This window comes from Stomoxys calcitrans, chromosome 5, assembly GCF_963082655.1.
Source record: "Stomoxys calcitrans chromosome 5, idStoCalc2.1, whole genome shotgun sequence".
Lineage (NCBI taxonomy): Eukaryota > Metazoa > Arthropoda > Insecta > Diptera > Muscidae > Stomoxys > Stomoxys calcitrans.
Window position 1 is genome coordinate 46,092,959 of NC_081556.1, and position 13,634 is coordinate 46,106,592.

The 13,634-nt window shown below is 42.3% G+C and overlaps 4 protein-coding genes across 4 annotated transcripts; 3 read left to right on the forward strand and 1 right to left on the reverse strand.

Moving 5' to 3' along the window:
* Positions 1–228: 228 nt before the first annotated feature.
* LOC106091304 (trypsin-like) lies at positions 229–993 on the forward strand. Its single transcript, XM_059368596.1, has one exon. It carries the CDS (start codon positions 229–231, stop codon positions 991–993), a length of 765 nt encoding a protein of 254 aa, XP_059224579.1.
* Positions 994–4,713: 3,720 nt separating this feature from the next.
* Positions 4,714–5,528, forward strand: LOC106091311 (trypsin-like). Its single transcript, XM_013257789.2, has one exon. The coding sequence runs from the start codon at positions 4,725–4,727 to the stop codon at positions 5,487–5,489; it is 765 nt and encodes a 254-aa protein (XP_013113243.2). The 5' UTR covers positions 4,714–4,724; the 3' UTR covers positions 5,490–5,528.
* Positions 5,529–7,671: 2,143 nt separating this feature from the next.
* Positions 7,672–8,524, reverse strand: LOC106091310 (trypsin-like). Its single transcript, XM_013257788.2, has one exon. It carries the CDS (start codon positions 8,482–8,484, stop codon positions 7,720–7,722), a length of 765 nt encoding a protein of 254 aa, XP_013113242.2. The 5' UTR covers positions 8,485–8,524; the 3' UTR covers positions 7,672–7,719.
* A 3,604-nt stretch (positions 8,525–12,128) lies between these two features.
* LOC106091309 (trypsin) lies at positions 12,129–12,975 on the forward strand. Its single transcript, XM_013257787.2, has one exon. It carries the CDS (start codon positions 12,159–12,161, stop codon positions 12,924–12,926), a length of 768 nt encoding a protein of 255 aa, XP_013113241.1. The 5' UTR covers positions 12,129–12,158; the 3' UTR covers positions 12,927–12,975.
* The last annotated feature ends 659 nt before the right edge of the window (positions 12,976–13,634 follow it).

The following is a 13,634-nucleotide window of genomic DNA, read 5'->3' on the forward strand; positions in this document are numbered from 1 at the left end:
TTTATATAGGTCCTCCTCCTCCTCCGTCCATCTTATTTTATTGTAAATTTTTTATGTATAAAAGTTTAATAATAATTGGTTCAAAACATTTTTATACAAATTTTAAAATTGTGCTAAATATAGGCAAATATTGAGTTGCCCTATCGCTAATATAATCAAATTTTCTTATCTGGGTATAAATAGGCTAATCGATGCACATTACAATCGTCATTCAGTTTTGTTAATTAAATGTTCAGTATCGTAGTTATTTTCGTCTTGTCCACCAGCGTTTTTGCGGGTCCTTTGCTCCATGGAAGGCATGGTCGCATTGTCAACGGCGTGGAGACTACCATTGAGAAACATCCCTACCAGGTCTCTTTGCTAACCTATTCGGGTGGCCATTTCTGTGGTGGCGCCCTCATCAGTGAAGACATCATTGTGACCGCTGCCCATTGCATGCTGGCCTATTCAGCTAAGCAAGTAAGAGTGCGTCTAGGGTCAAACGAATACGAGAAAGGTGGTGAATGGGTGGCGGTCAAGTCTTTAAAATACCATGAAGGTTTCAACCCCTTGTCCATGATGAACGATATTGCTGTCATCAAAATGTCCAGCCCGGTGAGGCAATCGGCCAAGATTCGTTACATTCCCATGGCCACTAAGACCCCTGCTACTGGTACTTCTGCCATGGTTACTGGCTGGGGGGTTCAGTGTTTTTTGACTTGCACCACCAAGTCAAAGATTTTGAAAGAAGTTGATGTGAATATTATTAATGAGAAGGACTGTGCTTCCAGCGAATACAAATATGGTTCCACAGTCAAGCCTACCATGGTCTGCGCCGCTGCCCCCGGTAAGAGCAGTTGCCAAGGTGATTCTGGTGGTCCTTTAGTTGCCGAAGGCAAGTTGGTTGGCATAGTGTCGTGGAGTGTCGGCTGTGGCAGTGATGGTTTTCCCGGTGTTTATGCTGATGTTCCCTCTTTACGAGCCTGGATAGAAAAGACGGCCAAGGAATTATAAATTGAAATGATTGATCCAATAAAAGTTTGTTTTAAATTTGTAGTTTTATTTTCACAAGTCGAGTGCGAGACGCTGCCGCCAGAGGCACAGTCTTGGATTGACGGAACTCTGTTATTGCCATCTGGGAGATCATTCCATACAGATGAATCAAAGCTAGAGGCAAGAGTGGGCCTGAGGGTCTACATTGAGAATCCAGGGACTGAGAAAGGTTTTCGACTGCCTGACCATAATACGATTCTGGAAGCGGAGATCCGGGCGAACACAGAACGGGAGATGTGGTGAGGTGTACACACAAGGACTTCGACTGTGAACATCTTTATGGACAATAATTTGGCCAGGGCAATAACAACCAGGACGGTAAGGTCAAGAACAGTCTTGGAGGGTAACAAGGAGACGAACGCCTTCTCTGAAGATGACACAATCCGCATCATTTGGATGCCTGGTCAAAGCGAAGTAAGGGGATTCAAAGCATGGCTTGTTTGTGCATCACAGCCGCAGTGAGGTCGTTACTATCTGATGCACTGAATTTAGTGCTACATCTAATGCCCCTGAACATTGCGGCTAGACAAATTGCTGCGACCACTGCCGTGAGGTTAAGGGAGCATTCTCTTTGGTCAAGTGGCGGCTACGAACACAGTGTAATCTTTGATCCTTGATACAATATCCGATGTTCCAGACAGTGTGGATTACACCCTACCGGAGCCGCTTTTTGATAAAAAGTACTGTACCACTATTCCTGATAGAGCCGATTGAAACTACTATATCCCAGGTAATAGAAGTTGCATAGACTTCTATTCGGATGGTTCAAACTAGACGACCAGGTGGGCTTTGGGCTGTACTCTAAAGATCTAGAACTGATCATATCGAAAAGGTTACCCGGCCACTGCAGTGTGTATCAAGCGAAGATCCTTGTAATTAAGGAAGTGGTGGAATGGCTATGATATAATGTCATAACGACGATTGGCGACGATAAATACATTCTCAGACAGCCAGGAAGCCATTAAATCCCTGGAGAACGTAATTCTAAATTCAAAAACCGCTCTCGACTGTCGCAGATCTCTCAAAGAGATGACTGAACAGTTCAAAACTCAACTGTTCTTGGTGCCGGGCCACAGAGATATCCTAGGGAATTGTAAAGCGAACGAGCTTGCAAGACTTGTAACTACCTTAAACATTCCAGAGAAACTGGAATCTGTGAGTATGCTTCTAACGACATGTAAGCTAAGTTTTCAGGACCTAGCCTGAAGGACAATGAATGATAGGTAGATCCAGGCACGGAATAGCTTTGAGCACCACACAGGCTGGAAAATTGAGGTCCGATCTGTGTGGTGTTCATTGTTGTGACGAGAAGCTTAGCTTCGAGCTACTGGGCGCGTCCACAGGTTGCAAATAGTGCAATGCTCCATACGCAGTAGCTGCAACGGTTGTCGCGGACAATCAGCGGTATCGAGCGGAGAGTCTCAGTGAGAGGTCGGGCGGTACGGCTCTTGCACAAATACTCGGTATCTATGATGCTCGATATGACAGGGCGAGTTAATGGCGTCTTTAAATAACCAATGGCCACCCTGTTCCAGCGGCGATCGGTCCTTTGGACCGGAACGAGCTTGCTCACCTTCAGCAGCTTGACGATGATCGACACCTTCACATGAAAATATGGCTGCTACAACAACAACGATCGATCCAAGGAACGATTATTGATTGGGATCATTACCTTGTTGCAGGAAAGGTTTGCACCCGTGTGAGCATGGCTGATGGGTATGGACGCTGGACATTGAAAAGTTGGAAACACAACAGATGGCAACGACATACTCCACTCGACTGACTCAACTGCTTGATGAAAGCACTCCTTATCCCGATGATATAACGGCGCAGTGTTCATCCCTTGCCCACTCAATGAAAAATGCCGCGAAATCCGTTCTTGGACAAGCCTCCCCCCAGAGACTCATGGTACGATCCAGAGTGTCAATATGCATATAGGGCAGCCCAGTAATCATCAGCAACGTGCCAGATGAAAGAATGGTACCGGGACAAAAGGAGAGAGGAGAAACGTATATTACGCAGAAAGAAAAATAAAGAAAGGAAAGTCATGAGTGTGAAGAGGACAGGAGTCAGAATAAAGTCCAGTAATCCCACCAAAGAATCAAACATCAAACCCATGACTTTAGTGCAGGCAAATCCTTCTGCTGAGACAAAGAAGGAAATTTTGTAACTGATAGAAATATTGTGCCTTGGGATAAGGAAATAAAATCTCCCAGCTGCTAGTGTCCGACAATGGTGGCGAAGGGGAAACCGCAGAACCAATCCCTGATGATGGTATAGAGTGTTTACCTAATAGTCAGAATGAGGTCCAAATAGTTATAACCCGACTGAAAAACCACGAGGCAGCAGGAGTCGATGGGTTGCCCGCTGAACTATTTAAGACCGGAGGCTGGAAAGGCGCTGACAAGGCACATGCATCAGCTCGTCCGCGCAATCCGATTAGAAGAACACATACCCGATGATTGGAACCTCAGCATACTGAATAGATATGGCACACCACTCGCAAGACAACGCATGCTATTCGCCTATGCCAACGACATCGATATCGATATCATGGGTTGGTCACCGGAAGTAGTAACTGCAGCCTTTGAAAGAATCGAAAGAGAATCAGTGAAAATGGGTCTCGAGACGAGGCAGTGCTTGGAGTGATTAAGAGAAAGATTTTTTGTAAAATTTATGGATCAGTTTGCATTGATGGGGAGTATCGGCGTCGTTCCAAATCGGTCTATAAACTGATATAGCTCCCATATAAACCCCATTAGTCCTCTACGGCCCTTAAATGTTGAAATACGTCACTAAAATTAGGTTTATTGGCCATCAAAGCACAATGGTCTGCAAGGACAGTTTTTTGTTCTATTAGCTTGACGAGCGCAGAGGTTTGCATATCCGCCTATGACGCTGAACACATGGGTTCGAATCCTGGCGAGAACATCATAAAAAAAAATCAGCGGTGGTTGTTTCCTCCTAATGCCGGCGACATTTGTGAGGTAATATGCGGTGTTAAAACTTCTCCCCAAAGAGGTGTAGCACTGTCGCATGCTGTTCGTTGAGCTTAAAATTTGAATCGGACAGCACTCAGTGATATGTGGGAAGTTTGCCCCAGTTCCTTAGTAGAATGTTCATGGGCAAATTTGCAATATTTGTCGCATATTTGTTTGCATAGCTTGTCGTTAGCATTTTTGGTCCGATTAACGATCCAAGACCATCAAACATATTTTGACAAACATTTTCTCAGAAATTTGACCAAAAATTTTCTGCAAAAAAAAACAACATTCCGGGTTTCGTTCTTATTTAATTTCAGTAAACTCATTATTTCAAGAAGACTACAAACATTTGAAGATAAAAATGTGCTGACTTTATTTCACACTGAATAGACTATTCAATGAAGTGAAAATTTTTTGCGCTGAATTGTTGTTGACTGCGATAAGGAAAAGAGGCCTACGCACAGACTGATGTGTGTCCATAGACAATAAATGACTAAAAACAGTTCTTATAAGTTTATTATCTTAGTCTTGGCCAACATAAGCCAAAGCAGCTAATATGACAATGATCTAAATTGGCTAATTGACGCATTGGAAAGCCCCCATATCAGGATTTCGATAAGTCAACGTAGCTATTGATGAGCTAGTGTGACCATAGTTTTTGCTATAAAAGACCTCTGCAATATTCAGTGGCCAGTAGTCGAAATCAAAATGTTCCGTTTCGTAGCTGTATTCGCTTTGGTTAGCTGTGCCTTTGGCGCCTCCTTGCCCGATGAATTGGATGGTCGCATTGTCAATGGTGTGGATACCACCATCGAGAAGCACCCCTATCAGGTCTCCTTGCAAACCACCTCTGGCAGTCATTTCTGTGGTGGTTCCATCATCAGTGAAGACATCATTGTGACCGCTGCCCATTGCATGCAATCCTATACCGCTTCCCAATTCAAGGTACGTCTTGGCTCTACCGAATACAACAAGGGTGGTGAATTGGTAGCTGTCAAAGCCTTCAGATATCACGAGGGCTACAACTCCAAGACCATGGTCAACGATATTGCCGTCATCAAATTGGCCACTCCCGTCAAGGAATCCTCCAAGATACGTTACATCGCCTTGGCCGAAAAGACCCCTGCCACTGGAACTCATGCCATTGTCACCGGCTGGGGTACCAAGTGTTATTTGACCTGTGTCAGCTTGCCCAAGACCTTGCAAGAAGTCGAAGTTGATATCGTTGATGAGAAGGCCTGTGCTTCCAGCGAATACAAATATGGTTCCGAAATCAAGCCCACCATGGTGTGCGCCTATGCTGTCGACAAGGATGCCTGCCAAGGTGACTCCGGTGGCCCATTGGTTGCTGAAGGCAAATTGGTCGGTGTTGTCTCCTGGGGTTATGGCTGCGCCAGATCTGGCTATCCCGGTGTTTATGCTGATGTTCCTTCTCTCCGCACCTGGGTTGAAAAGACCGCCAAGGAATTGTAAATTGAAAAGTGATGCCAAATAAAATTATGATTTAAAAAATAATAATACTCTAGAAAAAACTTTCCCAAAATTTTGGAGTGATGATGAAATTCTCCATAAAAGGGGCGTGTTTCAATATTTTCATTATATCTCCCCAGTTGTTTTAGGCCAATGGTAGTGTGTTTAATTTTAGGCACACAATGTTGATAAGAATTTGGACGATAACCGTTTCATATCAGTTGTACAATAAAAGCAATTTGGTAAAAGCAAACAACAAAGATGAAGAACGTTTAAAATTATTTTAGTAATTTTAAACACCCCGATTTGGGGGTTTTTTGGAGAGTGGGGTTGTCCCCCGAACTGATCTACTGTCAAATAACATTTATTGTAACCCCATATTGCCATTGGGCTCAAAATCAAATCAAATTCGTTTTCTAATCTGAAATACCTTTCATTTCAGTCTCTTATGCAAAAGTCAGCAAATATGTCCGGTTTGGGTGTGGGCCCTAAAAACTATCAATGTCGAGATCCACTCCCTTTAAGACCTAAATTGCTATGGTGAGCAAATACGTCCTATTTGGTCGTTGTTATGGGGATAGGACATCCCCTAGGCAGTTGGTCCCGAATGTTGATATCAGATTCGTAGTCCATAGTCGGCAAACATGACCAGTTTGGGGGGTGTTTTGGTGGTTGGGGCGGCAGTTCAGTGACTTGGTCCTAAAAATATATATCAGATTCGTGTTCTACTCTAAAATACCTCTTATTATAGCCCCATATTGGAATGGTCAGCAAATACGTCCTACATGGGTGGTGTTATTGGGGGTGGGGTGGCCCCATATACACTTTCTCCGAATATTAAAATTAAATTATTGGTTTACTCCCAAATACCGTTCATATGAGCTCAACATTGCTATGGTCGTAAAATTGTTCCTTTTGGGGGATGTTTTTGGGGAGGGGGCGGCCAACCAAACACTTAGCCCCACATTTGAATATTAAATTAGTATTCTTAAATTGGTAATACATTGTTAATAGGATTAGAAAGGAGATTTAGACGTGACAATATGTTCGGAGAGTCATCACTGTACTAGGTTTGTAAAAGCACGACCAACGTCGAATTCGATAATCTTCCGAAATAAAGTGAAAACCCACTGCACAAAATTTTGAAGACTACTTAAGGAATGATTTGAGCATATGGGAATATTTCCGTCATTGCTACAGATTGACGGACGCGTTCGAATCCGGGCGAGAACATCGGACAAAGCAGTGGTTGGCGACATTTGCGGGGTACAATGCCATGCATGGTCATTTAAAAATTTTTCCCCAAAGAAGTGTCGCACTGCGGGACGCCGTACGGACTCGGCTATATAAAAGGTCCCTTATCATTGAGTTTAAACTTGAATCGGAAAGCACTCATGTGTGAGAAGTGTGCCCCTGCTCTATCGCTGGTGTTTTTAAAGATAAGGGTAATGAGAAGTGCTTCTTAGGGGAGGGATGGCACCTCAGACATTTCGACTCAAATATGGATATCAAATTCGTGCTGCACTTCCAAATGCCTTTAATTTGAGCCCAAATTACCATGGCCGGTAAATATGAAATGTCGCCAACATTAAGAATGGGACTTAAATGAAGGGTATTTGAGAGTAGAAAACGAATTTTATATCCAATTTTGGAGCCAAGTATTTTGGAGTACGCTCTAAAGCACCCCCTAAACTGAACTTCATTTCCGTTGGGTATAAAGAACGAATTTGATATCTATTTTGAGTGCAAAGTGCCGGTGGCTGCTGCACCTTCAAAACACTCTCTCCAAACGGTTCATATATACCGACCATGGCAATATGGGGTTCAAATTAAAGCGATTTGGAAGTGCACCACGAATTTGATATCCATATTTGAGTCGAAATGTCTGAGGTGCCATAACTCCCCTAAAAAGCACTTCCCATTACCCTAATTTTTAAAAACACCAACGCGTTCACCGTCGTAGACTACAATGCACGAATTCTATATATCCGCATTCAGGCCGAAGTGTCCCCACCCGAAAAAGATATTAGAGAGTTAAAGAAGGCGCAGCGGAGCGGGTCCGGTTCGGCTAGTGATTACCAAAATTAATTTGGACCAAATTTCCTAAAAAAATGAAATTTTTACAAAATTTCTTTGAATGATTCTTTCCAATCACCAAACCCTATCTATAATCTTAACACAAAAATTCAATAATCAATTAATCGCATTTATTTCTTCTATCGCAACAAAACGTTTACAATTCCTTGGCGGCCTTTTCAATCCAAGTGCGGAGAGAAGGAACATCAGCATAAACACCGGGATATCCGGCAAGAGCGCAGCCCTTGCCCCAGGAAACAACACCGACCAATTTGCCTTCAGCAACCAATGGGCCACCGGAATCACCTTGGCAGGCATCCTTGTCTTTGGCATAGGCACACACCATGGTAGGTCTGATTTGAGAACCGTATTTATATTGGCTGGAAGCGCAAGTCTTCTTATTAACAAAGTCAACTACGACTTTTTGCAAGGTCTTGGGCAAAGTGTTGCAGGCCATGAAGCAGGTGGTACCCCAGCCGGTGACCACAGCAGGAGTTCCATTGGCGGGAGTTGTATCAGCCAATTTAACAAAACGGATCGTAGCGGATTCCTTGACGGGACGGGCCAATTTGATGACAGCAACATCGTTCACCATTGTGTTGGGGTTGTAGCCTTCATGGAACTTGAATGACTTGACCTCTACCAACTCACCACCAGTGTGGTATTCAGTGGAGCCGAGACGGACCTTGAATTGAGAGGCAGAGTGCGATTGCATGCAATGGGCAGCGGTAACAACGACATCCTCGCTGATGATGGAACCACCACAGAAATGACTGCCGGAGTTGGTTTGCAGGGAGACCTGGTAGGGATGGTCCTCGATGGTGGTAGGAACGCCATTTACAATGCGTCCATAGAAATCATTGCTGGACACGCCAGCCAGGGAGTAGCTCACCAACGCAAACAAAACTACTAAGCGCAACATTTTGTTGTGAGTAGAAAAAACCAAACTGATGAGTTGGTGTTGGAAAATTTTCCCTTTTATTCTTTTGAGTTTGCTACTCGAAACATGTGGACATTGTGGAATTTTTTAAGATCTATATTTCACGTGAGTTTTGCCGATATTGGTTAAATGATTGAAGTGCCATCACTTGCAGGGGCTTAACTGATAGAAGGCGAATAATTTCAGGAATTAAGTCAATTTTCATCGCGATTGCGGTATTTGTTTCATTGAAGAATTTTAAAATATTTTCCAAGCACAGGCCTAATGTTTGCGTGACATATAAAGGGTGATATTTCAGCTATTATCTTTTTGGAAACACTGGTTTAAACAGCTCACGCATGTTTTGTGTTTTGTTTCACTGTCAAACATCTTCAGTTTGGTCTATAATTTAACCATGAATTGTCTTACAAACGAACAAGGCTTCCAAATTATTGAATTTTATTATCAAAATGCGTGGTCTGTTAAGAAAGTTCATCGCGTGCTTCTTCCATTTAAACACGACGCTCATTTTTGACTCAATGGGTACGTAAATAAGCGGAATTGTCGATTTTGAGGTGAAGATCAGCCTGAAGCATTGTAAGAGCTACCAATGCATCTAGAAAAAGTCACAGTTTGGAGCCGTTCATAGGCTGGTGGCATCATTGGACCGTACTTCTTCAAAGATGATGCGAATCGTAACTTAACTGTGAATGGTGAGTGCTATCGTGAGATGATAGCCAACTTTCTTTATCCAAAATGTAGGAGCTGTACATGCATGACATGTGGTGTCAACAAAACGGTGCAACATGCCACACAGCACGCGTAAGGATGGAATTATTGCGAGGCGAGTTCGGTGAACATTTAATTTCACATGGCCGCCTAGATCGTGCGATTTAACGCCTTTAGACTATTTATGTGAAAGCTCATGTCTATACAGACAAGCCAGCTTCAACTAACGCATTGGAAGACAACGTTGAAGCATTAGTTCGTGAGATGCCGGCCGAAATGTTGGAAAGAGTAAACCAAAATCGGTCTAAGCAGATGGACCATTTGAGGTGCAGTCACGGTCAACATTTGCATGAAATAATCTTTAAACCTAAATTTATATGGACCGTACTATCGATTTAAATGCATGCATTTTTTTTTTTTTTATTGATTTTTTTCAAAATTCATTTGTGGCTTAGCACTTTTTAAGAAAAATGTCTATACCAAAAAAATTAAAACGCGTTAAGGTCAACCATGGGTATTCTAATACCCGTATTCTTTGTGTATAAACCTGATCTTCTGATCTCATAAAATCGGAGTTTAGTTATATATAGCCGCTATATAGATCGATTTCTAGACTTAAAGTCTTGAGGCAATAAATTGGTCATTTTCCACACAGTCCATTCTGGTAGACCTCTACCCATTTCTGTGAAGTGTGGTTCAGATCGGACTATATTGGGATATAGCTGCCTTATAGACCGACCGCCCGATCTCCCGATATTGGGTATTGAGGCCATAAAAGAACCATTTATTTCTCGAATTCGCACAATGTGTTCTGGTAGACACCTACCCATTCCTGTGAAATGTGGTCCAGATCGAACCATATGTGGATATAGCTGTCATACATACCGATCTCCCGATCTCGAGTAATGAGCCAATAAAAGAAGCATTTTTCATCCTATTTCGGTGAAATTTGAAGCAGTGCGTTTTGATAGACCTCTACACCTTTGGCACAGTGAGTTCTGGGACCCCTCTAAGCCCTTTTGCTGAACATCATCCAGATCGGACCATATTTGCATATAGCTCCCATATAGACCGATCTCCTAATACAGAGTATTAAGCCCATAGAACAAGCCTTTTTCATCCGATTTTGATGAAATTTGAAGCAGTGCGTTTTGATAGACCTCTACACCTTTATGTTGAACATCGTCCAGTTCGGACCACATTTGCATATAGCTGCCATATAGACCGATCTCCCGATATAGATTATAGAGCCCATAAAAGGAGTATTTTCATCCGACTTTGATGAAATTTGTAACAGTGCGTTTTGATAGACCTTTACACCTTTGTGTCGAATATCGGCCAGATTGGCCCATATTTGCATATAGCTGCCATATAGACCGATCGCCCAATATAGAGTGTAGAGTCCATAAAAGGAGCATTTTCAACCGACTTTGATGAAATTTTTAACAGTGCGTTTTGATAGACCTTTACATCTTTGTGTCGAATATCGGCCAGATCGGACCATATTCGGATATAGCTGCCATATAGACCGATCTCCCGATATAAAGTATTGAGCTCATAAATGGAGAATTTTTCATCGAATTTAGATGAAATTTGAAACAGTGCGTATTTACCCAATAAATACCCAAGCGTTGGGTAGAAACCCATCTCTAACCATGCCCAGTTTTAACATGGGTCGCATTAAGTTCTTCAGTCGTTTTTATAGGCAGAAACTAAAACGAGTTGAAATAGAAGTCATAACAGAATAGAAATTCAACTTTTATACCCACCATCTAAATCGATCTAGCCATGTTCGTCCGTCCGTCTGTCGAAATCACGATAGAGGTCGAACGCGTAAAGCTAGCCGCTTGAAATTTTGCACAGTTACTTAATATCGATGTAGGTCATTGGGGATGGCAAATGGGCCATACCGGTTTAGATTTAGATATAGCTCCCATATAAACCGATCTCCCGATTTGACTTCTTGAGCAGCTGGAAGCCGCAATTTTCGTCCAATTTGGCTGAAATTTTGCATGTAGTGTTCTGTTATGATTTTTAACAACTGTGCCAACGGTACGGTCCAAATTGGAAACAAATATCGAAAGACAAGGTTAGGTAAGTTTAAAAAGAGGATGCGCATATTAATTTGCCCATGGCACTATGGACATACACCTAAGCCAGATTACTGGCCTGTTGTGCGCTTCAAATACTAAAAAAGTAAGCTCGAAAAAGAAAATCTGTGTTAGGAATTCGTTGCTACTTACAAAATCCCTAATTGTTTTCCATATCACGCTCTTAAGTTGGTTCATGTCTGGTATTAAGTCCCCCCTTAGTACCGGTGTCCTTTAGCCACGAAAGCCGGGCAATGACATAGGAAAGGCTCCAACATCTCATCATCTTCACCACATGCCCTACACATGCTATCACTTGCCTCGCCGATTTTGCATAAGTGAGCTCGTAGTCCTATGTTTCCCGCTATGATACCAAAAACTATACGATGGACAAAGTTTCCGTAATTTTTGCCAACATCGAAACCTGTAGATATAATTATAGAATATCTTGAAACTCGTGCAGAAGCAGATTCTGTAGTTGCAAAGAAGAAATAACCAGCAACTATAACAAGTACTTGACCAAACCGTACAACCAAAATTTATTTAATTCCTGCAGTTAATTGTCTTATATTAAAATACTTTAGTTAAGCCCCTATAAACGTTAGGAGAAAACACTTCAATAGCTTTAAAGTGTAGATATCAGACACGTGTTTGTAGGACATTATTAGACCAATATCGACAGAACTCATACGAAACTAAATCTTCAATTAATTCTATGAAAGACCTGTCTCCATAAACATGGTAAATGATACGAAAATCCCACAATGTCCACAAGCGTCGAGTAGCAAACTCAAAAGTATAAAAGCGAAATTTTACAACTACCAACTTATCAGTTTCGTTTTTTCTCTGGACAGCAATATGTTACGTTTCGTAGTTTTGTTATTTGCCTTGGTGAGCACCTCCCTGGCTGGCGTCTCCCGCAATGATTTCTATGGACGCATTGTAAATGGCGTTGCCACCACCATTGAGGAACATCCCTATCAGGTCTCCCTGCAAGGTCTCTCCGGCAGTCATTTCTGTGGCGGTTCCATCATCAGCGAAGATATCGTTGTAACTGCTGCCCATTGCATGCAATCGCACTCCGCCTCTCAATTCAAGGTTCGTCTCGGCTCCACTGAATACAACACTGGTGGTGAATTGGTAGAGGTCAAGGCTTTCAAGTTCCATGAAAACTATAACTCCGGCACCATGAAGAATGATGTGGCTGTCATCAAATTGGCTCGTCCCGTCAAGGAATCCGCTACGATCCGTTTTGTTAAATTGGCTGATAAAACACCTGCCACTGGCACTCCTGCTGTGGTCACCGGCTGGGGCACCACCTGCTTCATGGCTTGCAATACTTTGCCCAAGACCTTGCAAAAAGTTGTAGTTGATATTGTCGATGAGAAGACTTGCTCTTCCAGCGAATACAAATATGGCTCTAAAATCAAGCCCACCATGGTGTGTGCCTATGCCGAAGACAAGGATGCCTGCCAAGGCGATTCTGGTGGCCCATTGGTTGCTGGAGGCAAATTGGTCGGTGTTGTTTCCTGGGGTAAGGGCTGCGCTCTTCCCGGCTATCCCGGTGTTTATGCCGATGTTCCTTCTCTCCGCACATGGATTGAAAAGACCGCCAAGGAATTGTAAACATTTGTTGCGAAGAAAAAAATAAATGTGATTATTTGATTATTTTGAATTTTTGTGTTTTGTTGTGATGTGAAAGGACACAGTTTATAGTTAATTTTATATAAATATAACATTTCTTTAAATTTAATTTTCGATTTTGCTAGCTGACAATTGAAGAGCTTTTAGTGAAATACCATGCTATTAAAAGTATATCGCTTGACTAACAGTTTAACAATAAAAGTGCCTTTATCTGAATCCCATATGATCTTTATTGGTCTTCGAATTTAAGTTTGGATGTAAGGTGTACTCTATTCTTAAAATACTTTATTTCAGCCCTATATTCTCATGATATCTGATTTTGTGGTGTTTTCGGGGGTGAGGTTGTCCCCCAGGCACTTGGCCCTGAAAAAATATCAGCATCGTGCTCTTCTTTCAAATACCATTACCTTAAACCCCATACTGCCATTGGTTTAGGGAAGTTTACACGATGAGGCTTCCCCGAAACACATGGCCCCAAAATAGGTTATCAAATTCGTTTTCTAATCTCAAATACCTTTCATTTGAGCCACATATTGGCATGGTCGAAAAATTTTTTTCCCTTTGTGGGGTGTTTTGGGGAAGGGATGGTCGTACATCTGGATATCAAATTCGTATTCTACTCCCAAATAACTTTATTTGAGCCCCATATTACGGTGGTCAGTAGAAAATTGCTGTTTGTATGGTATTTTG